We start from the raw sequence: 23841 nt of genomic DNA on the forward strand, positions 1-23841 counted from the left end.
ACCTGTGTGGTCAGCTAGCCATATCGAAACGCACCATTCATATGTAAGTCCAAAAATGAGCAGCAAGTCTTTGTGCCACCAGCACCAAATAACAACACGGAGACTAATTATGAAAGCTCGGCTTGTGCCTTAGGCTTGGTTCCTTACTAGCTCTTTGTTTGTTTGTTTGTTTGTTTTTGTTTTTTCGAGACAGGGTTTCTCTGTGTAGCTTCGGAGCCTATCCTGGCACTTGCTCTGGAGACCAGGCTGGCCTCTAACTCACAGAGATCCACCTGCCTCTGCCTCCCGAGTGCTGGGATTAAAGGCGAGCGCCACCAACGCCCAGCCCTTACTAGCTCTTATAATTTAAATTAACCCATTTTTTTGTTGTTGTTGTTGTTTTGTTTTTGTTTTTGTTTTTCGAGACAGGGTTTCTCTGTGGCTTTGGAGGCTGTCCTGGAACTAGCTCTTGTAGACTAGGCTGGTCTCGAACTCAGAGATCCACCTGCCTCTGCCTCCCGAGTGCTGGGATTAAAGGCGTACGCCACCAATGCCCGGCTTAACCTATATTTTTATTAATCTACATTCTACCGTGTAGCTATTACCTTTCTCATTCTGTGTGTCTGACTCATTAGGCTTCTGGCTGACTTCTCTATGGCCAATTCCGGTTAACAAGTCCCTGGCACCATCCCCTGGTTCAAGGTATAACCTTATTGGGCAGTCTCTGGAGTGTCAGAGTGCAATTAAAATATCTCACAACACCCACCACTGGCTCATCTGCAGGGTCAGGCAGAAAGCCTTTGTGGTTTAAATTCTATTGTGGTCATCCCTGAATAATGTCGAGCTGTGGGGTGACAGACATACAGCTGTCTGTCCAAATGTGAAGAAATGTCTTGGGCTAGGGAGATGGCTCAGCAGTTAAGAGACCAGTCCTTCTGAGGACTGTCTACCTCCCTAGACTTCTGCAGACACCAGGGATACACACAGTTCTCTTTTGTACATGCAGACTAAAAGCTCATACACATAAAATAAATGTTTTTTGTTTGTTTGTTTGTTTGTTTGTTTTATGAAAAGAATCATCCATTTTGCTGGACCTGGTACAATCCTGGAGACATTGGGATGGTGAGGCAGAAGGCCAGCTTGGGCTATAGAGTTAAAGGGAAGAAAGAAGAAAGAGAGGGAGAGAGGAGAGGCAGGAATCTCTATGAGTCTATATATTATATGCTGCCAAGGTTGGAAACCAACCCTCAAAAATCTTGTGGTGAACTTCTGTTCTTTTGAGATAGGGTCTTGCTTTATCAGGCCTCCTATTCATTATGTTGACTGTGTTGGCCTTGATTCTTTATGGTAACCCTCCAGCCTCAGTCACCCCTCCTTTTTGTTTTTGTTTTTGTTTTTTTGAGACAGGGTTTCTCTGTGCAGCCCTAGCTGTCCTGGAACTCACTACTCACTCTGTAGACCAGGCTGGCCTCAAACTCAGAGACCCACCCGCCTCTGCCTCCCGAGTGCTGAGACTAAAAGCATGCATCACTACATCCTGTTTCTCAGCAACCCCTCTTGATACAAGGTGTCATACATCCCAGATTGATCTTAAACTTGCTATGTAGTAAGATACTACCTTGAAATTCTGCTCCCTCTCCAAGTGTTGGGACTGCAGGCATGTGCTACCATGCCTGGTTTTTATAGGGTGCTGAGGGTTGAACCCAGGGCTTGATGAGTGTTGGGCACACACTCTACCAATAGCCACATCCCCAGCCTGCCCTTAACCTTTTGAGTGCTTTGGATTATAAGCATGTATTACTATACCCAGCTTGAAAAGAGCTTTGTGGAGGACAAGGATCCCATCAGAATAGAGGACCAGACCGCTAAGCACAAACTTTGTGGGTCAGGGAGCAGGAAACAGCTCTTGAAGCACCCAGACAAGGGAGCAGCAAGTGGGCAGGGCTAAGCACCCTAGCAAAACCCACTTCCTACTTTACCGCAGCACTGCAGGAGTTAGGCAGGGCTGGGCCTCCCCTTTCTGTCTTCCCCTTCGCCTCTGTACAGAAAGCTCTGGCGCCCTGGCTTGGGGTGCTTCCAGCGGGCAGGATGGAGGACGAGGATGGTCCTGAGTATGGAAAGCCTGACTTTGTGCTTTTGGACCAACTGACAATGGAGGACTTCATGAAGAATCTGCAGCTCAGGTAGATGGGAAGAGGGGGGCTTCTGGGCTCCGTTCCCTCCTTCCCTCCCCTTTCATCCATGCAGACCTGAGGGAAGCAAGGAGAAGGTACACTGGTTCCATCATCAGGAAAGGGTACAGGGTTACATACACCTAAGGCAATACAAGCTGAAATGATAGTGTCTCCAGGAGATAATGGGCACCCAGAAAGCAACCAGCTTTTAGAACTGGAGCTGCCCAATCACTCTCACCACACCCTAGTTGACACAATGAGAATGTGATGTCCCCTTGAGAAAGGTGGGCAAAGGCATAGGGACCAGGAACTATACCCTCTTTTTCTTTCTGTAACTAACTACAGATGTTTCTTCCCTGGGTCTCATGTGGGATCCTGACTCAAGCCTCCTTAGGAACTTCAAAATGAAATGGGTTCCACCCTAGGGTCTCAATAATTGCAGCAAGTTGACATGATGCTCTGGGTTGTTCATGAGAGGGATCTCAGGCTACGACTGGTAGAACTGATACAGGAGCCCACTATCCCATTCAGGAAGGCAGGGAGGGGTCCAAGAGTAAGAAGCATGGCATGTCAGATGGCCTTGTGTGCAGCTGGACTTCATGCCTGACTTCTAGGGAGGTCTTCTGTGTGCTAGGAAGCTCCTTGGAGATCACTGGAGGACAAGGAATCTCCCTAGGCACTGAGGTGGAGGCCACCGGCTGACCCGTGGAGAGGGCCATCCAGGAAATGAGTCAATTCTTTGTTAGTCTACCTCATTCTTGTGAAAAGCAAGCTTGCACTCATGCCATCTCTGCTTGCACCCTGAGCCATGGAGGACAGTGGCTGCAGGTCACATAGTTTGTAGTCCCTGGGAGTATCCATGTCACAAGTGGCAGAGAAAGAGGAACCCTGAACAGTCCTGCCTGGGGTTGGGCGGGTCACACACACCGAGGGCCCCAAGGAGCAGGCAGGCCAGGACTTCTCTCAGAGGACAAAATCCAAGAGAGTACAGACCTGGGCTTCTGCTGGTAACTAGGTTTGTGAAAGGAAGGGTGGAGAAGTCTGAAGATGTGCTGGAGAGGGGCGGTGGCCATGACTAGGGGGTGAAAAGACTAGTAAATCACCACCCTATGATTTGGGTGGGGCAGGGCGAGTCCCCTTCCGGCACTGGTCCCGCCTAGACTCTGACACAGGAAATAACCAAGGACCCCTCCCTGGAAGCGTCCCCTTTTCTCAGTTTCATCAGCCCAGCTGCCCTGCAGGGGTCACCTGGGGCCAGCCCTGACTCTTGTGAAAGACCCAGGGTTCTTTCCAAGTCAGTTCCCTTTGTGGAATGGATGCTCCTGATTCCTGGGACCTGAGCATCCTGATAGAGAGCAGTGTGGACCACACACTCTGCACTGTGCTGAGGACTACTCTGGGTGGCTCAGCTTACTCAGGATGGCACCAGGGAGTCTTAAGTCAATGAAGCCCCCTTTTCTTCTCTCTATGATCTTTTCTGGGAGGGGGTTCTGACTGCTTGGGGCCTCCCACATGGACCTCCCATGAATGTGAATGCTGAAGCCTTGCTCTGCTGTACCTAGGTTTGAGAAAGGCCGTATCTATACTTATATTGGTGAGGTGCTGGTATCCGTGAACCCCTACCAGGAGCTGCCACTGTATGGGCCAGAGGCCATTGCCAAGTACCAGGGCCGTGAGCTCTACGAGCGACCACCTCATCTTTATGCTGTGGCCAATGCCGCCTACAAAGCAATGAAGCGTAGATCCAGGGACACCTGCATCGTCATCTCAGGTACCTGCGTCTGTGAACCGGATGCCAGAGCTCTGCTTCATTAATAAATGAGGGTGGTGGGGCTTCCACCTCTAAGGATGGGGCAGGAACAAGGATGAACCAATATTGTTGATGCTACCATCCCATATCTTCCTGGCAGGGGAGAGTGGGGCAGGGAAGACAGAAGCGAGCAAGCACATCATGCAATACATCGCTGCAGTCACCAACCCCAGCCAGAGAGCTGAGGTGGAGAGGTGAGCACTTAGCGGTCCCAGCGGGGATGTGGATTCTTTGCTAGGGGAAGGGCCTTGGACTAGGAAGCAAAAAATGAAAGGTAAAGGCTAGCACAAGCCATTGTCTGTCAGGAAGGCTCCAGGTTGTTCCCTGTATCCTAATGCCACACCAAGGGCTTTTCAGATGAGGGGGCTGAGACCCAGACAAGGTGTGCACGCGGCCAACTGGGGAGGAACTGGCATCAGCAGGTATCAAAGCAGGAAAGGGAACATCTTGTAGAGCCTACCAAAGCCTGGAGAAATTGACAGCCTGGTGAGGAAGGCCAGCCAGGCATATGAGTTCCAGTTGCCTGATCCAGGAAGTGGGCTGGCCTGCCCCGCCCTCTACTCCCCATCCAGGCCCTGTGGAAGTACCTTCCTGAGTCTTAGCCTGTCTCTTCTAGTAGTGATGTTGTGATGGGGGCTTGTCGGATGCCTACAAGAATGCCTACAAGTCTCCCAGCATGTGACCGTCACTGCTACCTAACTGTAGCTAAAGCTCTACTGTGAAACAGATGGGACATGGGGGTGACCACAGATCACATGGCATTTGGCACATGGCATTTGCTGAGCACTTATCCTGGACTCAGAGCTGCACAGACAATATGTGTGACACAAAGAAGCTGGGCAAGAGCATCCCCAGTCTCATAGGGAAGCTGACTACTATGCTCTAGACAATGTGGACCGCTCACTCCTCAGCCAGCTCAGCTCCCTGGCCCATCCTGGGATACTGTGATTGTCCTTTAGATGAGGGTCTTTGCATTGAGCCCCTAGTCCCTCTGTCCACAGGGTGAAGGATGTGCTACTCAAGTCCACCTGTGTGCTGGAAGCCTTTGGCAATGCCCGCACCAATCGCAACCACAACTCTAGCCGTTTCGGCAAGTACATGGACATCAACTTCGACTTCAAGGGGGATCCTGTTGGAGGACACATCCACAGCTATCTGCTGGAGAAGGTGGGCTGGAGGGCTGAGGACACCCTGATCCAGGAAGTGGGCTGGCCTGCCCAGCCCCCGACATGAAGGGCGGACATACTGACTTGATGTTGCACATTGGGAAAGCAGAACGCCTAGTGGCCCTTCTCTGTGCCTCAGTGGCCCTGTGTCACAGCACTCCTGCTCCCAGGCTGCTTTCCACCTGCTAATACACAGATGGGTCCCACTCCAGGACTGGAATCCAACTACCCCTCTTGCCTCAGTCTAGGGTCCTCAAGCAGCATGTGGGTGAGAGGAACTTCCACGCCTTCTACCAGGTAAGCATCTGTGAGCGAAGAACGGATGAGAGCAAACAGCAAACAAAAGGAAAGGCAGGGAAGGGCAGTAGGCTGGACCTGTCTTCCATCCTTTACTCACTGCCCCCAACTTCCCCTCTCTATCCCACACTAACCTGCCCCCAAACATGTCTTTATTCCCCTTACTCTATCTCAAACATTATACATCACCCCAGATACCAAAGGATGGGGGAGCCTTGAGAATGGAGATGTCCCCAGCAGTAGAGACCCAGAGAACATAAGTATCCTGGGACACAGGCAGTTTTTTTGTTTTTCTTATGGGTTCTGTGTCTGAGTCACCCTGTTTCTGTTGGGGGATGGGGTCAGTAAAGGAGGCTCCCTGAAACTCAGCACCTAACTAAAGGACTTCTGTGCCTTTCAGTTGCTTAGGGGCAGTGACGACCAAGCGCTACAAGGACTGCATCTGGAGAGAAATCCTGCTGTGTATAATTTCACACGTCAGGGAGCTGGGCTCAACATGGGTGTGCACAATGTGAGGGCAAGGGGTACGGGTCTCAGTCAGACTCAGGGAGAAGACAGTGACTGGTGTGAACAGCCCAAGGAAGTGGGAGAGAAAATAGTTCAGGGAGGGGACAAGATACAGGTGACGGGGATGGAGGAATGGGGACCGATGGAGAAGAGATAGGGTGAGCAGGAGCCTGAGATGGAGGGATTGAGGTCTATTGAGGGGCAGCTATCCTGTGCCCATGTTAGCCTGGCTGGTAAACAACTTCTCCCTAGGCCTTGGATAGTGATGAGAAGAACCACCAAGCTGTGATGGAAGCTATGAGGATCATTGGCTTCAGTCCCGAGGAGGTGGAGTCCATCCATCGAATCCTAGCTGCCATATTGCACCTGGTGAGCTTGACCTGGAAGACCTGGAAGGGCAACCTCTCCTCTGGGAACCTCCATGGGGGAAGGATTGGACTCACTGGGGGATATTCCAGCAGAGTCATTGGGTTGCCTTCCTCCCCTGCTGAGTCTGAGTCTGAGCCTAGTAGAGATCTGTGAGCCTAGGCTATGCTCTTTGACAGCTGAGCCTTGATGAGCAAGCCTCTGGCAGTGCCGCCTGTGAGCCGTTCCTCAGCACCTCTCGGCTTCAGTTCTCTTTGAGAGGCCTCAGGTGAAGGTTTCAGAACTCTGCTGTGTCTGTGACCCACAGCGATCAGTAGACAGTGCTGTGTGAGTGGAAGCTGTGTCCCCCACTTCCACACCCTCTGCCTTCCTTCCTTTTCTCCATCCAAAGGCAGCTAGACTCCTTGGAGACATGGAGCCTAGCCTGTTCATGATCCCTTCATCACCAGGGAAACATCGAGTTTGTGGAGACAGAGGAAAATGGGCCACAGAAAGGAGGCCTGGCAGTGGCTGAGGAGGCCCTGGTGGGCTATGTGGCCAAGCTGACAGCCACACCCAGGGACCTTGTTCTTCGAACCCTGCTGGCTCGTACAGTGGCTTCAGGAGGCCGAGAACTCATAGAGAAGGGCCACACTGTGGCTGAGGCCAGCTATGCCCGTGATGCCTGTGCCAAGGTATTCTCAGAGTAGTTGGAGGGATAAATCGTGGGGCCTTGATAGGGCTGGTGGCCTAGTAGCACAAACACATGATCTGCTCCAGGCGGTGTACCAGAGGTTGTTTGAGTGGGTTGTGGACAGGATCAATGGCATCATGGAACCCCGGGGCCGTGACCCTCGGCGTGACGGCAAGGACACGGTCATTGGTGTGCTGGACATCTATGGCTTTGAAGTGTTCCCCGTCAACAGGTAGGAAACCCAGCCAACTGCAACTATACCTTTGACCCTGTAACCACAATGAATCCAGAAACCAGGAGGAAGGAATGTTTAGATTCTCCTGCTGGTCCTTAAGTGCTCTAAGCTTGCCTTGCCTGTGCCCCAGTCAGATAGGTAAACCTGATGACCAAGCAAATTTGATGATGGCTTTTCTTGATGTTGGTTCCCATTCTGGGGCATGGGGGTGGTAGGGTGGAGAGAGGCAGCTGTTACCACTGCCTACCCCCACAAGGCGTGAGAACCCTCTGAAGACCCACCCCCCACCCCCAGCTTTGAGCAGTTCTGCATCAACTATTGCAACGAGAAGCTGCAGCAGCTCTTTATCCAGCTTATCCTGAAGCAAGAGCAGGAGGAGTATGAGCGGGAGGGCATCACCTGGCAGAGTGTGAGCACGGCGGCTGGGCATGGCGGCTGGGCTGGGGGGGAGTGGGGGGCAGAGTGTGAGCATGGCGGCTGGGCATGGCGGCTGGGCTGGGTGGGTGGGGGGCAGAGTGTGAGCACGGCGGCTGGGCTGGGCTGAGCTGGGGGGGTGGGGTGGGGGAGAGGAGTGGCTATCAGGGAGGAGGATGTATTAGGGGCCTCATGTGACCTGGAAGGCAATAAGCGGGCACTGAGCAGGGGGAGGTGACTGGCCAGTGTCAGGAGTTTTTTCTAGAGCCTCCCTTCTGGTGGTCTCCACTCCAGATTGAATACTTCAACAATGCCACCATTGTGGAACTAGTGGAGCGGCCCCACCGAGGCATCCTGGCTGTGCTAGATGAGGCCTGTAGCACAGCAGGCCCCATCACTGACCGGATCTTCCTGCAGACCCTGGACACACACCACCGCCACCACCCGCACTATTCCAGCCGCCAGGTGCTCTCTCTAGCTGTCCCAAGAGGGTGGCACACATACAGGGGTGTTGTGATGCTCATGCCTCATTGGGTTCTTGACCAACTGAGCCTGATGTCACTAAGGCCACAGTTACCTCTGTCTGGAAAGGGTGGCCATGGGACTGTCCCCTCACATAGACTACAAACCTCCCCCCGACCTTGTCTGTGTCTTACCTTGGCCTGTCCCATAGCTTTGCCCTACAGATAAAACCATGGAGTTTGGCCGAGACTTCCGGATCAAACACTATGCAGGGGATGTCACGTAAGTCCCACCTTCAGTTCCAAGAGGCATAGGTACAGGAAGGACATAAAGTTTTGTGAGTGTGTCCCCTGCCCCTGCAGCTGTATGCATCTAGAAGCTTTTTTAAAATACCCAAGTCAAGCCGGTCATGGTGGCACACACCTTTAATCCCAGTACTTAGAAGGCAGAGATGGAAGGATATCTGTGACTTCAAGGCCATCCTACTTTACATAGTGACTTCTAGGACAGCCAGGGCTACACAATAGGGAGACCCTGTCTCAAAACAAACAAACAAACAAACAAACAAACAAACAAACAACAAAATACTTCAGAACCTTATCCTACCATTGTTATTTGAAGGAGCTTCAGGTTGGAAGGTGGGTCCTAGAGAGCCAGAATCCTGAATTTCCTTTTTTTCTTTTCCTTCTTTTTCTGCCTTTTCCCTTCCTTCCTTCCTTCTTTCCTTCCTTCTTTCCTTTCTTCCTTCCCCCCTTTCTTTCTTTTTTGGTTCTGGAGATCAAATCTGGGCCTTGTGCAGACGGTAGGCAAGCGCTGTACCTCTGAGTGCCTTCTCAGCCTTTCCATGGTCTATACAGGTTGTCATTACATAGCCCAGTCTGACCTAGAACCTGTGGTTCTCCTGCATCAGCCTTCCAGTTTTTGGGGTTATGTGTGTGCACCATAGTTGTACCCTAGTTGACACCCTGCTTTTATAATGAGCAGTCCCAGACACCTGTCCTAGTAGGTTTTCTATTGCTACAATAAGGACCAGGACAAAAAGCAGCTTGGGGAGGAAAAGGTTATTTCAGTCACATAATCCAATTACAGTTCATCACTAAGGGAAGTAGGGGCAGGAACTGAAGACAGGAACTGAAGCAGAGGCCATGGAGAAGTGATGCTTGCTGGTTTGTTTCCCTTTTCCTTCCCTACACTCAGCCAGTGTTTTTTTTTTTAATTTATTTATTATGTATACAACATTCTGCTTCCATGTATATCTGCACACCAGAAGAGGGCACCAGATCTCATTATAGATGGTTGTGAGCCACCATGTGGTTGCTGGGAATTGAACTCAGGACCTCTGGAAGAGCAGTCGGAGCTCTTAACCTCTGAGCCATCTCTCCAGCCCTCAGCCAGTGTTCTTATAACCCAGGACCACCTTCCCAGCTATAGCTCTGGGCTCTCTCACACCAATCAAGAAAATGTCCCAGGGATGGAGAGGTGGCTCAATGTTTAGGAATGTTGGCTGGTCTGCTAGAGAACTTGGGTTTGATGTCCAGCACCTACATGACAGCTTACAACTGTCTGTAACTCCAGTTCTAGGGGATCTGATGCCTTCTTCTGGTCTCCATAGGCACCAAAGACACAAGTCATGCACAGACATACATGCAGGCAAAACACCCATACATATAAAATAAAAATGAATAAATCTTTAAAAATTATGTATGAAAAAGAAAATGTCTCACAGACTTGCCCACAGGCCACACTGATGGAAGCATTTTCCATTCGAGGTTTTCACTTCTCAGATGACTCTAGTTTGTGTCAAGTTGAGAAAAAACTGGCTAGCACAACACCTCTGAGCTTCAAAGCCTAGGTTTCCTTTCTGGGATTGTCATTGTGACTGATAATTTACCTCTCATTCTTCTCTAAAGTGGAGGCTTCCTCAAGGAGAGGAAATAGATGACAATACCTGTTCACAGTAGTCCACGCTTTGAGTCTTCATCAGTGCTACAAGCAGAGCCAATATTTCGCAATTAACTTTCTAGTGGTCCAAGAACCAGATAATTATTCTGAGGCCTTTATGTCTCAAGTTTGGAGTTGTTCACCATAACTGTAATTGTTGGTATTTGTGGAAACTCAGTAGACCTGGTTCAAGTTTTTTGTTTTAAGATTTTTATTTATTTATTATGTATACAGTGTTCTGCCTGCATGAATGCCTGTATGCCAGAAGAGGGCACCAGATCTCATTACAGATGGTTTTGAGCCACCATGTGGTTGCTGGGAATTGAACTCAGGACCTCTGGAAGAGCAGCCACTGTCCTTAACCTCTGAGCCATCTCTCCAGCCCTGGGTATTTAATGTGCCTTGAGAAGCAGAGCGATGAAATAGCTTTTCCAAAGCCACCCAGTGTGCTCAAGGAAGAGCGGGGATTGGTGCTGGGATGTTTGGCCTCTGCCACTGAGTCCTTTTCTGGGAGGGAGACTTATCCTAAGGAGAATAGGTGTAGGTGACAAAAGAGAATGCAGATATGAGGGAGACAAGGAAAAGCAGAGGGTAGCAGGCTGGAAGGAACTAACCCAGGAAATTAGAGGTGGGTGGCAGAAAGTGCGGGCTTTTGGTAGCCTGGCCCTTGATCTTCTCACCCACTCTGGTCTCGGTCAGGTACTCCGTGGAGGGCTTCATTGACAAGAATAGAGACTCCCTTTTCCAGGACTTCAAACGGCTGCTGTACAATAGGTGAGTGTGGTTTGCTGGGCCAGGACTGGGGACCTTCAAGGACTCTGAGGTCTAATCCCTACTTAACTCACGGAGAGTCTGAGGTTCAAAAATAAAACTATGTAGTTATTGGAGCCATCTAGGTCACCTGGGCTTTGCCCTGCCGGGATATCTGGGTAAACACAACTCATGTCTGCAGCTCGGATCCCACCTTGCGGGCCATGTGGCCAGATGGGCAACAGGACATCACAGAAGTGACCAAGCGCCCCCTGACAGCTGGTACACTCTTTAAGAACTCCATGGTTGCCCTAGTGGAGAACTTGGCCGCCAAGGTATTACCTTTCAAATCCTTCTCTGTGCCTTGAGTACACATCATGGAGGGGCAGGCATTCTTAGCAGGAACCCTGTCTGCCCTATTGATCTATAGCAAAAGTTAGACTTGAACAACCACTGAACACAGGGCAGGCTTAGAAACCAGTAAGCCCCACCCCACTGCTTCCTGGGTAAGAGGGTCTGAGAGCCACATAGGCAGGAAATTGGCACTAACTTTCTTGGGGGAGCTTCAGGCCAAAAGTCAGAGGAGCAGCATGGGGGAGGGAATGGAGGAGTGTGTTGACAGAATATCCAGAAACAGGAGCCTCTCTGGGAAGAAGGGAAGAAGCAGGGGTAGAAGGGCTCCTTCCTCCTTCCTGGATTGGAGCCTAAGCCTCTGGGCTTGGTTAGACTCCAGATGTAGGTGAGGCTCTGGGTCCCTTGTTCTGCTGTGATTTCGCTTGTCCCAGCTCTGCTAATCCAGCTCTCAGGGGCCAAAGACCACTATCTTAGGCCCCTAAGTGTCCTCTGTCCCAACAGGAGCCCTTCTATGTCCGCTGCATCAAACCCAATGAAGACAAGGTGGCTGGGCGGCTCGATGAAGCCCACTGCCGCCACCAGGTCGCATACCTGGGGCTACTGGAGAATGTGAGGGTCCGCAGGGCTGGCTTTGCTTCCCGCCAGCCTTACCCTCGATTCCTGCTCAGGTACAGGCTCCCACACCCATCACAATGTGGGCCACAGACCCTGTATGAAATCTTACAGGTAGAAGCGGAGGGACCCTAAATAATGTCTTAAATGACAGTGCAAGTTGGAGCTGGGGCACCTCTGCCCCAAGGCACCAAAATGTCTGTGAGAAAATCTGGGGAAGATGTGTGTATGTGAACATGAGCAAGATCACATGTGGGGACACATGTAACAGGCATGGGAAAAAACTGCTGGTGAGGGTATGTCCAGTGTCATAGCTATTCCAGAGGCGTATTGTCAAGATGTCAGCCCTGGGGATTCCTAGTACCCCGGCATTCTTCTCAGGGCTGGTCAGAGAGGGGATCCATGTGTACTGCCTGATGCCTAGCACCCACCTTCCCGTTCTGTGGTAACAGGTACAAGATGACCTGTGAGTACACGTGGCCCAACCACCTGCTGGGCTCTGACAGGGAGGCCGTGAGCGCCCTTCTGGAGCAGCATGGGCTGCAAGGGGATGTGGCCTTTGGCCACAGCAAGCTGTTCATCCGATCCCCAAGGACACTGGTCACCCTGGAGCAGAGCCGAGCTCGCCTCATCCCCATCATTGTGTTACTGCTGCAGAAGGTATGAGGAGGGGTTGCTGAATGGACGGACACCCACCATGGGATGGGTGTCCACATAGATCCGCAGAATATGCCTTGCTCATTCCACTCCTGATGGTGTTCCTGATAGTCTGAAGTCGTGTGTGGGCCCCTGGCTGCCTTCCTTGTAGGGTGTTTGGTCTGAGTTCTAATGGCCACTTTCTGGGGATGTCCCTCTGTATCTGGGAGCCATGGAGAAAACTCCTCCATCTTCTCTCTCCTCTCTCCCACACAGGCTTTCTTCCTAGGGAGCCCACAGGTGCCTAAGGTCTGGTACAGATGAGCTGCTGTTTTCTGATAGTCTGTGGAGCCTTGAGCAGGGCTTGTCTATCCATGTTGCCTACCCAAGAACAAGCCTCCAAATAGAATTGGCTCCAAAGAGCAGGAGGCATGGTCAGCCTTCTTAGAGACAAGCCAGGGGTGCTCAGGAGAAGACTAAGGGCCATACTTAGAATTAGGAAGTTTAGTGCCTTGCTTGGGAATGACCCCATATTCTATCCCATGTGTTCCATCTAGGCATGGCGGGGCACCTTGGCTAGGTGGCGCTGCCGGCGACTAAGGGCCATCTACACCATTATGCGCTGGTTCCGGAGGCACAAAGTGCGAGCACACCTGATTGAACTGCAGCGGCGGTTCCAGGCTGCACGGCAGCCCCCACTCTATGGCCGTGACCTTGTGTGGCCACCACCTCCTGCTGTGTTGCAGCCTTTCCAGGACACTTGCCATGTTCTCTTCAGCAGGTACCATCCTCAGCCTTCCACGTGACTTCCCATTCAGCCAGTGTCCGCTGAATCCTTGAACTTGACTGGGAGACACATCCCCACACCCTTAATACGCAGGAAAATAGGGCTGGGTGATATTAACTGGCCATCAGAGTACCATGACTGTCCTGACACTGTACCAGTCCAGTGCCACACGGCCTTCATGGGGGGAAGCTAGCTAGCTAGGCTGGGAAATGGGGGCTCCATGTTGCTATGGACCTTGAAGTCTCAGTGGTTCTCCAGAAGGAGGACACAAAGCAAGTGTCAGCACAGGAGGTGCTGAACAACTGTGGGGGATTGGAGTCTGTCTCCTAGGCACACCCATTGGGTAAAAAGGGCCAAGGCCAGAGAGGTAGGCCGGGATTGGAACCCAAAGGGTAGTGACCATCAGATTAAAAAATGGCTTTTTGGGGGAGGGGCTGGAGAAGTTATGGACACAGATAGGTATCTTCTGATTCTTGTCCACTTCAAGGTGGCGGGCACGGCAGTTGGTGAAGAACATCCCTCCTTCAGACATGACCCAGATCAAGGCCAAGGTGGCTGCTATGGGGGCCTTGCAAGGATTGCGTCAGGACTGGGGCTGCCAGAGGGCCTGGGCCCGAGACTACCTATCCTCTGTGAGTATTGGTCAGACCTAGGGCAATGCATGCTCAGAGCTGACACTGGCATGGGTCTTATCAGCTATTCTGTCCATCCTGGTGTTGCCTGCTGAACCCTCTTCTTGGCCCTGCTCTAAAGGTTCATGCTTGAGGATTTTTAAAACTATTTATTTTGCCAGGCGTTGGTGGCACACACCTTTAATCCCAGCACTAGGGAGGCAGAGGCAGGCGGATCTCTGTGAGTTCGAGGCTAGCCTGGTCTACAGAGCAAGCTCCAGGACAGGCTCCAAAGCAATACAGAGAAGCCCTGTCTCAAAAAACAACAACAAAAAGTATTTAATTTTTGTACATTGGTGTTTTGCCTACTTGAATGTCTTTATAAGGGTATTGGGTCCCCTGGAACAAGAGTTACAGACAGTTGTGAACTTCCATGTGGGTGCTGGGAATTGAACCCGGGTCCTCTGGAAGAGCAGTCAGTGCTCTTAACCACTGAGCCACCTCTTCAACCCAAAGGTTCCTGGATTTTTAAACCATGGCCAATCCTGGTCTCTGCTGAGCAGCCCTGCCCCCTGAGAGTCCTGTGTTCTCAGGTACAGCTGCTCTTACATATTCTCAGTTACAGTGCCATTCAGGCACAAGCACACACATGTGTATACACACACATTCTCACACATGTCACACTCACCAATATTTCTGTAGCCATGGCTTCCTTCACCTTCTCCTGACTATTGTATGTTTGCCATCTCACCTAGCTTGCCTTCTTTTGCTGTGATGAATACTGTGACCAAAAACAACCTGGGGAGAAATGGGTTCATTCAGTTGACAGAGCACAATGAATCATCCAGGGAAGCCAGGGCAGGAACTCAGGGAAGGACCTGAAGCAGAAACCATGGGGAATGCTGCTTACTGGCTCACTCTCCTTGACTTGCTTGCTCATTTAGGTAGCCCAGGCCTACCTGCCTAGGGATGACACTACCCACAGTGGGCAGGGACCTCTTACATTAATAAACAATCAAGAAAATACCACATAGACATGGCCACAGGCCAATCTGGTGGAGGCAGTTCCTCAATTGAGGTTTCCTCTTTTTACTTGTGTCAATTTGACAGCTGACACTATGACACCATCCCTGGGCCTGGTCTCCAGGGTACTTCTGTGTGGTTGAGTGAGACATGTAACCCATTCATGCCTTCTGAAGTCTTTCTCTAGAACTACACATATAGTCCAGACCAACTAGGCTAGTGTGTAGGAAAAGGAGGCCATTAGACTGCTAAAACAGTGACATTCTGTGCCCTCTGCTCTCAAAGAAGCCATGTGCTCATCTGCTGATGACTGACATACAGGGCCTTGACCGAGGTTCACCAAGGTGAAGGATAGTTGTGGTATTTTGTTGAGAGCTTCTGTCAATCAAGTATGATTCCAGACCCCATCCCAAACCCCTCTTTCAATCATTTGTCCTCAGGGCACCGACAACCCCACAGCTTCCCACCTGTTTGCTGAGCAACTAAAGGCGCTTCGGGAGAAGGATGGTTTCGGAACTGTGCTTTTTTCCAGCCATGTGCGCAAGGTTGGTACTTGGCCTGGAGGTCGTGGAGAACAAAGAGCTCAGAAGAGAACTGAGACAGCTCCAGCCAGGCGTGGTTGCTTCTGATACTCTAGAAACCATCACCCCTGTGTCAGTCAGTGAGGAAAGGCCACAGAGAGGGAGGAAGTTGGGGTTGCTGGGCCTGGAGAAGGGTGGGTGGTACCAGCCTGGGCTCAGTCAGCTCTTCTACAGGTGAATCGCTTCCGAAAGAGCCGGGACCGGGCCCTCCTGCTCACAGATCGGCATCTCTACAAGCTGGAGCCTGGACGACAGTACCGGGTGATGCGTGCTGTGCCCCTGGATGTGGTGAGCATGGCAGACATTCTACACTACCTGTCTGTGAGGGCCCTGGGCTGGGAGCCTTACCTCACCTTCTCCATTGTTTGCCTGCGATGGATAGTTCAGATCATCAGCCAATGCATGGCAGCACGCCCCTGAAAACCTTATAGTGGCTTTCTTTCCTAAGTACCTGACTCCCCCTACCTCATACTTTCATGCTATAGCCAAGCCAAATGGCCCCTCACTCTGCCTTTGTTGTCTTAGGGGTCTCCTGCCTGTGTGAATCTGAGCACTCACCATAGCTTTGAGCCACCTTCTCTAAGACCCTGTCCCTTCCTCTGCCTGGCTCTATGGCAGCTTTGTTCCCAAGAATTTTCTTTCTCATAGGACAAGGAGCAGCCTGGGACAGGGGTCAGGCTGTCTTATCTCTAGGTCTCCTACCCCCAGTGACTCTGTTGCTATGAGAGCCAAAGGACCACTGGGGTCACTCTGTGTGATACAGTAGCTATATCCTATTGCATGATGTCATGCCAATCCTTCCCTCTGTCAGCAGGGATCAGAGAGGGGAGGCAGGGACGGCAGAGGGGTGGCTGGACACTGGAGTGGACACTCTGCCAAGGGCAGGGCTCCCGAGGTGGGGCTCAGGAAAGTCTTCCTGGAAGGAAGAGGTTGGCTTGATGTGACCCTGATCCCAAGCTGTCTGTTCAGGTGACTGGACTGAGTGTGACCAGTGGACGAGACCAGCTGGTGGTGCTACATGCTCAAGGCTATGACGATCTGGTAGTGTGTCTACACCGTTCCCAGCCACCACTCGACAATCGCATTGGGGAGCTGGTGGGCATGCTGGCTGCCCACTGCCAAGGGTGAGTCTAGGGCCATTTTGGGAAGTGGGCATACAGAGCTCTGCCACCCTGACTCTCTGCTTTTCCTGCTTCAGGGAGGGGCGAACCCTGGAGGTCCGTGTCTCTGACTGTATTCCACTGAGCCAGCGTGGTGCCCGGCGTCTCATCTCTGTGGAGCCCAGGCCAGAGCAGCCTGAGCCAGATTTCCGATGTAACCGCAGTGCCTTCACCCTCCTCTGGCCAAGCCACTGAGCAAGCCCAAGCTGGTCTAGCATGGTTTCTACACAGTTCTAAAAACACCTGGCCTTGCTTTGGCCACACTAAAGGCCAGGACTTGTCCACCCCTGCCTGGAACATCACACAATAAAGATGCTATATCTGTGCCTAGTATGGCTGCCATTGCCTCAGTCAATTATTACCCAGCATTCCTTGATCATCCACTGTTGGCCCACATAAACTAAAGAAGGAGGCCTGAGGGCCCAGTCTGAAGTGGGTTACAAGACCTCAGATGTCAGAGCCCCAACCCAGTGACAGGCTAGATTTAGAGCCCATGGTCTGAGGGAAGCATTCTTGATAAACATGCCTCCCTGGGAGGCTGGAGAGATGGCTCAGAGGTTAAAAGCACTGGCTGCTCTGACAGAGGTCCTGAGTTCAATTCCCAGCAACCACATGGTGGCTCACAACCATCTGTAGTGAGATCTGGTGCCCTCTTCTCGTGTGCAGATGATATACATGGAAGCAGAATGTTGTATACATAATAAATAAATAAAATCTTTTAAAAAAATGCTCCCAAGCTGGGCATTGGTGGCGCACACCTTTAATCCAAGCACTCGGGAGGCAGAGGCAGGCAGATCTCTGTGAGTTCGAGGCCAGCCTGGTCTACAGAGTGAGTGCCAGGATAGGCTCCAAAGCTACACAGAGAAACCCTGTCTCAAAAAAAAAAAAATTGCTTCCCTGGACACTCAAGGCTGTTCTCATGGTCTCTAGGCCCTTGCCCTCCACAACCCTTGTCCCTCTCCTTCCTTACACACCGGGATTATGGTTCTTGGTGCTCTGGGGTCGACAGGACAGAGTAAGCCTGAGGTCTGCCAGGGTGGGCTGCTGGACAACCTTGATTCAGCTGCTCACTGTGCATGTTGGGGGTTGGGTATAGGTGTGACATCTGAAGGGACAGGATCTCCTCTTCTGAGTGAGCTATTGGAAAATGGGGCTCAGCAGCTAGGATCACCTTCACCAGAAAGCAGGGCTGCATCTGGATTGTGGGTCAGTCATTAAGGGAGGGCAGGGTAGACACATTTCCATGTCTCTGGTCAGCTCAGCATTTCTCCAGCATTGTCCCTGCCCCTGTCAGGCCATCAGTACCTCTCAGACCCTTCAATCCCTGTCAGCCCTCCTCAGCCCCTCAGTCCTACAGTCTCTCAGCCTCTTACAGTCCCTCAGCCTCCTACAGCTCCTCAGCTTCCTACAGCCCCTCAGCCCTTCAGCCTCCTACAGGCCCTCAACTCCTCAGCCTCCTACAGGCCCTCAGCCACCAGCCACCCACAGGCCCTCAGACCTTTGGCCTCCTATAGCCCTCAACAGCCTTTCAGAGCTCTTCTATTTTCTTTTCCTTGATTTTTTTTGTTTGTTTTGTTTTTTGTCTTTTGTTGTTGTGTTTTGCAAGGTCTCACTTTGTAGTCTATATTAATTTGGAACTCTGTAGCCCAGACAAGCCTCATATTGTGACAGTACTCTTGCTTCAGCTTCCCAAGTGTGAAGATTATAGTTATGTATGTACCACCACACCATCAGTTTCTCAGCCCCTCAGCCTCTAAGCCCCTCAGACTCTTGGACTCCATAGCTCCATAGACTCCCAGTCTCTCAGACCCATGGCCCCCAGATCTACAGACCCACAAACCTTTAGATACTTATACACTTAGCCCTTAGCCCTATGTCCTGAGACTATCAAACCCTCATATCTGCAAACCTCATACACATAGCCACTCAGTCCTTCAGATCCACAGACCGACAGATCCTCGGCCCCTGTGCTAGCTAGTTTTTGTCAACAGGACACAAATTAGAGTAATATAGGAAGGGGGAAACCCGATTGAGAAATTACCTCCACCAGCCTGGCCTTTGGGCATGTGTGAGGGACATTTCTTAATTAATTGATGTGAGAGGGTCTGGCCCACTGAGGTTGGTGCCAGCCCCTGAGCAAGTGGTCCTGGGCTGTGTGAGAAAGCAAACTGAGCAAGCTCCAGAAAGTAAGCCAATAAGCAGCGCTCCTCTGAGGTGTCTGCTTCAGTTCCTGCCTTTACTCTCCTGCCTAGGCTTTCCTTACACTATAGTGTGGACTGCAGTTTCTTCCCCTAAATTGTTCTGGGTCATCGTATTTATCACAACAATGGGAAGCAAACTAGGACAGTCCCCCAGCCCCTCCCCGCTCCCAGTCTGCAGCCTCTCAGTTCCTCCCTCAGACTCTACAAGCCTCTCAGCAGCTCAATCTGGGTCCTCTTCTCAAAGATGTGAGCCCAAGGGCCTCCTCCTCATAGCTTAGTCCATCCATACCTCAAGCACCCTCTTTAGTTTATATTTATTGTATGTTTGTTTGTTGAGACAGGGTCTCACTATGCAGTCCTGGGATTCACACACCCTTTTATTTATTGCTGTGAGTATATGTGCAGGGGCAGGGCTCATATCCACACATGCCACAGCATGTGTATGAAGGTCAGAGGACTTGCATGTGTATGAAGGATCCAGGTATTGACTTCAGATTGTCAAGCTTGCATGGATGAACACCAGGCTGGCCTGAACTTACAGAGATCTGCCTGCTGCTGTCTCCCGAGTGCTGTTAAAAGCATGTGCCACCACGCCTCACTCCTTTTGTGTCAGGGTCTTGTTAAATTGCTCAGGCTGGCCTTGAGTTTTCGATCATCTCCCAAGGAGCTGGGATTATATGCACTATCACATCCTCTTTTTTTTTTTTTTTTTTTTTTTTTTCTGGGGCATAAATTAGGTAGAAGGAAGTTGTCCTTTGATATTTTATTGTGGAGGCCAGCATCTATTACCACGACCTTTGGCTATGGTATGAGGTTTCAGAACTGTCTAGTGCATCAGTTCTCCAAGGCTTTCCCAGACCAGTCATCTGCAGGCACTACTAGTCTGGATCCCCTCCCACAAGCTCCAACATCCAGATCTGTAACAGCTTCCAGGCTGAGCCAGGCTTGTCCCTTACAAATCAATTAGACAAGAAAGGAACCTCCCCACCCCAATTCACTCTATAGACCAGACAGACTAGCCTTGAACTCAGAGAGATCCACCCACTTCTGCCTCCCGAGTGCTGGCATTAAAGGCATGTTACCCCCCCCCCCCGCCACCTCCCCCCCACAGCCATATAAAGGGTACCTTTTAAAAAATATTTGTTGAGACAGGACCTCACAATGTAGCTGTGACTGGCCTGGAACTTGCTATGTAGATCAGACTGGATTTAAACTCACAGAAATCTGCCTGCCTCTGCCTCCCAAGTGTTGGTACTAAAGGCATGTGCCACCAATGCCTGGCTAAATAGGCTCACTTTTATATTGTTCTTAGAGTTAAATCACAGTCCTGCTGAATGTTAGGGGAGGAATATCACCTCTGTGTTTGACACACTCTTCAACCCAAAGCCAATATCCTGAGTACAGATAAAATTTGAACCTAAGTCGTTCCCTCTTGCTTGTGACTCAGAAGGAGAGATTGAGTCAAGACAGCACCATTTTACTCAGACAGGATGGGCATGTAAGACATTTCAAGGGTCTCTGCTCATTGTCTGGAGGTCACCATGATGTTCTTCATAGACCAGCAGACCTTGCCTCTGTCTGCCAAGAATCCCTCTGTCTGTTTTTCCACAGTGTGAGACCAGAGAGGTAATGCTGTCATCTGACAAGTTCCATGACTACACAGGCATGTCTCCCTGAAGAAGGGCAGGAGGAATCCCCTGTCCCATCCAAAACCCTCTCCTAAGCTCCCAAGAGGACAAAGCTTTGCCCATACCGGAATCAGCTCTCTCCTTCCCCTAAGATGCTAATGACTTCCAAAAGCTGTCATAGTTTCTGGTGACACTTGGGCCCCAGGAATAACTGAAAAGTGAAATGGAAGAGGCAGCCTTGGCCTGTCCCTCATAAAGTCCATAAGCCACCAAGTTGGTTTAAAAAAGAATGGCCCCCATAGGCTCTTACATTTGAACCCTTAGTCATCAGCTGGTGGCACTGCTTGGAAGAGATTGGGAGGTGTGGCCTTGTTAGAGGAGGTGTGGTCTTGTTGGAGGAAGTGTGTCACTGGGGGTGGGCTTTGGGGTTTCAAAGGTGAAAGCCAGTCCTAGTGTCTCTCCCTTCCTGCTGTCTTCAGATTAGATGTAGAACTCAGCTACTTCTCCAGCACTGTGTCTGCTTGCTTGCTGCCATGCTCCCTGCCATGATTATAATGGACTAAATTTCTGAAACCATAATCAAGGCCCCAGTTAAATGTTTTCCTTTATAAGAGTTGCTATGGTCATGGTGTCTCTTCACATCAATAGAACACTGACCAAGACAGACGCTCAGAGCCAGAGTTCCCCACAACTACTGTGTTCCACAACACCTCCTAGCAGTGTGCTTGTGGAGAGTGCAAGAGAGGTGGTATAGGTGGGGGTAGTCAAAACAAATGCACCATAGAACCCAAGTGTGGCAAAAGGGCTACTTGGGAAACAGGTATAAAGAAATGAGGAACTCTGAGAGCTTTTCTCTCTCTCTCTCTCTCTCTCTCTCTCTCTCTCTCTCTCTCTCTCTCTCTCTGTGTGTGTGTGTGTGTGTGTGTGTCTGTCTGTCTCGAGACAGGGTTTCTATGTGTAGCTCTAATTGCCCTGGAAACTCACTCTGTAGACCAGGCTGGCCTTGAACTCACAGAGATTCTCCTGCCTGTCTCTCAAGTGCTGGGATTAAATGTGTGTGCCATTATTGCCAGGTCACTCATCTTATTTTTTGCAAGTGTTTTCCTATTTCCCTCTCAATTCCTATAGTGAATGTTACAAAATCGCACAAGCTCCTGGGTGGCAGTATACAACATAGGCTCCAAGTTCTCCATGAAGTCAGGGGCTCATGGGTAGCTCTTTAGTCAAGACCCCTGCATGTGCAGAACTCTCAGGAGACTCCCAGCATTCTGCTGGGTAAGACCAGTCAGCTCCTGTTGGCACAAAGCCCCCTAGGACCCTCGGTATCTGCCACCTGGTCTCACCAGTCACAACCACTGCTTTCACCCAGTCTGTCCATCTGCAGATGGCACCTGGCTGTCTATTGTCCACAGGCAGATGGTAATTTTCCAGGCTGGACATGTGGCATTTAACCCTCCTATGGTGAGTTTACAGGCAGAATTGACCTTATCTGTGATCTGGGAGACAAGAATAAAAGGACTTACACGGGGCATCTCAACTCCCAGCCCTCCAGTGATGGTGAGGGATGTCCACAGGTACCCACTCTCACAGGGCAGGGGCAGAGAGGAGCCTGAGACAGACCAACCTCCCAAACACAATGCCACCACAGTGTGCTCTTGTTCTTACTTTGTCTTAGGGGTAGAAAAGGTCAGAATATTCGAGAAGCAACTTTAGACAAGCAGAACCATCTGTTCAGTTTAAATCCTCACTAAGAATAATCCTGCAGATGGAGACAGCCCAAATTGTTAGGTCCCTGTCGTGGTGCTGGGGATTATTAGTTCTGTAACTCCATTTCCTATGTACTGCCTGTTACCCTGTCCTACTTATCAGGAATGAAAATGTGCCACCAAAAAAAAAAAAAAAAAAAAAAAAAAAAAAAAAAGTCATACAGTTTCCAAGTGACCAAAGCAGGACAGAAACCTCACAGCCTTGCAGCTCTTTTCCCATTGGGATCCAGCCTGTGTGTCCTGCCCCAAAGCAAGGCTGACCTAGCATTCAGAGGCAAAGGCAGGTTGATCTCTGTGAGTTCAAAGTCAGGCTGGTCTACATAGTGAGTTCAGGAGAGCCAGAGCTACATAGTGAGACCCTGTCTCAAAAACAACAGAAAGCAAACAGAGGCTTATGAAGGTCAAGGGATTTATGGAGTTTTATTCACAGGCGGAGCCTCGTCTGTGGTCATTTCCCTAGTCCAGAACCTATCACTGAGACAGGCATACTTAGCACTTGGCAGAAACCCTACATTAGTTCCCTGTCCTGTGGAATAAGGGTTAGGACGGTGGGAGGGGCATGCTGCCCTTCAGTTATGAAGCCTCTACTGGGGAAAATAGTGAATCAGAAATGACATTATATCCTGGGGGAATTGCTGACTATTGCCACCATCAAGGATTTGCAAGAGACAGAGGTGGTATATTATGAGTGTGCCAGCCCTGTGTCTTAACTCAGTTTGAAGGGTCCTGATTGTTCATCTCTTTCACAAGGTATCACAGTGGTCCATTATCTTGACAGCATCATGCTGAATGGATCAGTCACTCTAGACTTGTTGGTAAAGCACATCAGAGGACAGGGCAGGCTTCTCCAGAGGGCTTTTGTACGCTCCAGTCACTGTGGGATAATGTGGACTGTTTCTCCCGTAACCAAGATTCACATGTCCAGGACTCAAGGGGAGGAAATGGACAGGTTACCACATGTCATCACCCCTATGAACCCACTAGCAAAAGTCGTGTTTTGTGTTTGTTCCCATGGCCTATGCTGGCCTAGAAGTCTTGGAGCATTGATTCCAGCACTCACATGGTGGCTCAGTACTATCTGTAACCCAGTCTTAGGGGATCTGATGACCTCTTCTGACTTCCAAGGGCACTACGCACACACATGCACTGACACAGATGCAGGCAAAAGAGTCACACACGTAACAATTTTTTTTTTTTAACTGGGGGGTTGTTTCTTTGGTTTTTCAAAACAGGGTTTCTTTGTGTAACAGTGTTGGCTGTCCTGGAACTGGCTCTATAGACCAGTCTGGTCTCGAACTCACAGAGATTGGCCTGCCTCTGCCTCCTGAGTGTTGGAATTAAAGGTGTGTGCCCTTTAATCCATTCCCAGCTGTTTTGTTTTTTTTAATTTTTAAGAAAATATAAGACATTATAGTGTTGAAGGTGGCCATTGGTCCGGACTACCAGAGGGGAAATACTGTACCACAAAGAAGATATGAAGAACAAGTAAGGAGAGCAACAAGTCTTGGGACACTACAACAACAGAATTCAGGCAGGATGATGAATGGCCCCTGACCCTTCAGGAATGGAAGTATGGGTCACCCCTCCTGGTAAAGAACAAATGCCTGCCAACGTGCTTGCTGAGGGTGAAAGAAGTGCAAAATGGGTCACAGCAGGAGGTAGTCAGTTGTAAGTCAGGTATGCTTACTAGTTTAATGTCAATTTGTCA

The 23841-nt window shown here is 50.4% G+C and overlaps 1 protein-coding gene across 2 annotated transcripts; it reads left to right on the forward strand.

Moving 5' to 3' along the window:
* Positions 1 to 1944: 1944 nt before the first annotated feature.
* Myo1g (myosin IG) lies at positions 1945 to 16871 on the forward strand. Of its 2 annotated transcripts, none has more exons than XM_027388151.2 (22): positions 1945 to 2162; positions 3716 to 3924; positions 4064 to 4157; positions 4965 to 5130; positions 5373 to 5426; positions 5827 to 5937; positions 6186 to 6302; positions 6749 to 6973; positions 7059 to 7204; positions 7502 to 7616; positions 7916 to 8086; positions 8295 to 8365; positions 10724 to 10798; positions 10977 to 11109; positions 11630 to 11796; positions 12193 to 12400; positions 12934 to 13157; positions 13651 to 13795; positions 15238 to 15342; positions 15553 to 15666; positions 16348 to 16502; positions 16577 to 16871. In XM_027388151.2, the coding sequence occupies exons 1-22, from the start codon at positions 2068 to 2070 to the stop codon at positions 16731 to 16733; spliced, it is 3057 nt and encodes a 1018-aa protein (XP_027243952.1). In that variant the 5' UTR covers positions 1945 to 2067; the 3' UTR covers positions 16734 to 16871. The 2 variants fall into 2 exon arrangements, with proteins under 2 accessions (XP_027243952.1, XP_035308868.1); XM_035452977.1 differs by lacking the exon at positions 1945 to 2162 and adding an exon at positions 3456 to 3592.
* The last annotated feature ends 6970 nt before the right edge of the window (positions 16872 to 23841 follow it).

This window comes from Cricetulus griseus (genome assembly GCF_003668045.3).
Source record: "Cricetulus griseus strain 17A/GY chromosome 1 unlocalized genomic scaffold, alternate assembly CriGri-PICRH-1.0 chr1_1, whole genome shotgun sequence".
Taxonomy (NCBI): domain Eukaryota; kingdom Metazoa; phylum Chordata; class Mammalia; order Rodentia; family Cricetidae; genus Cricetulus; species Cricetulus griseus.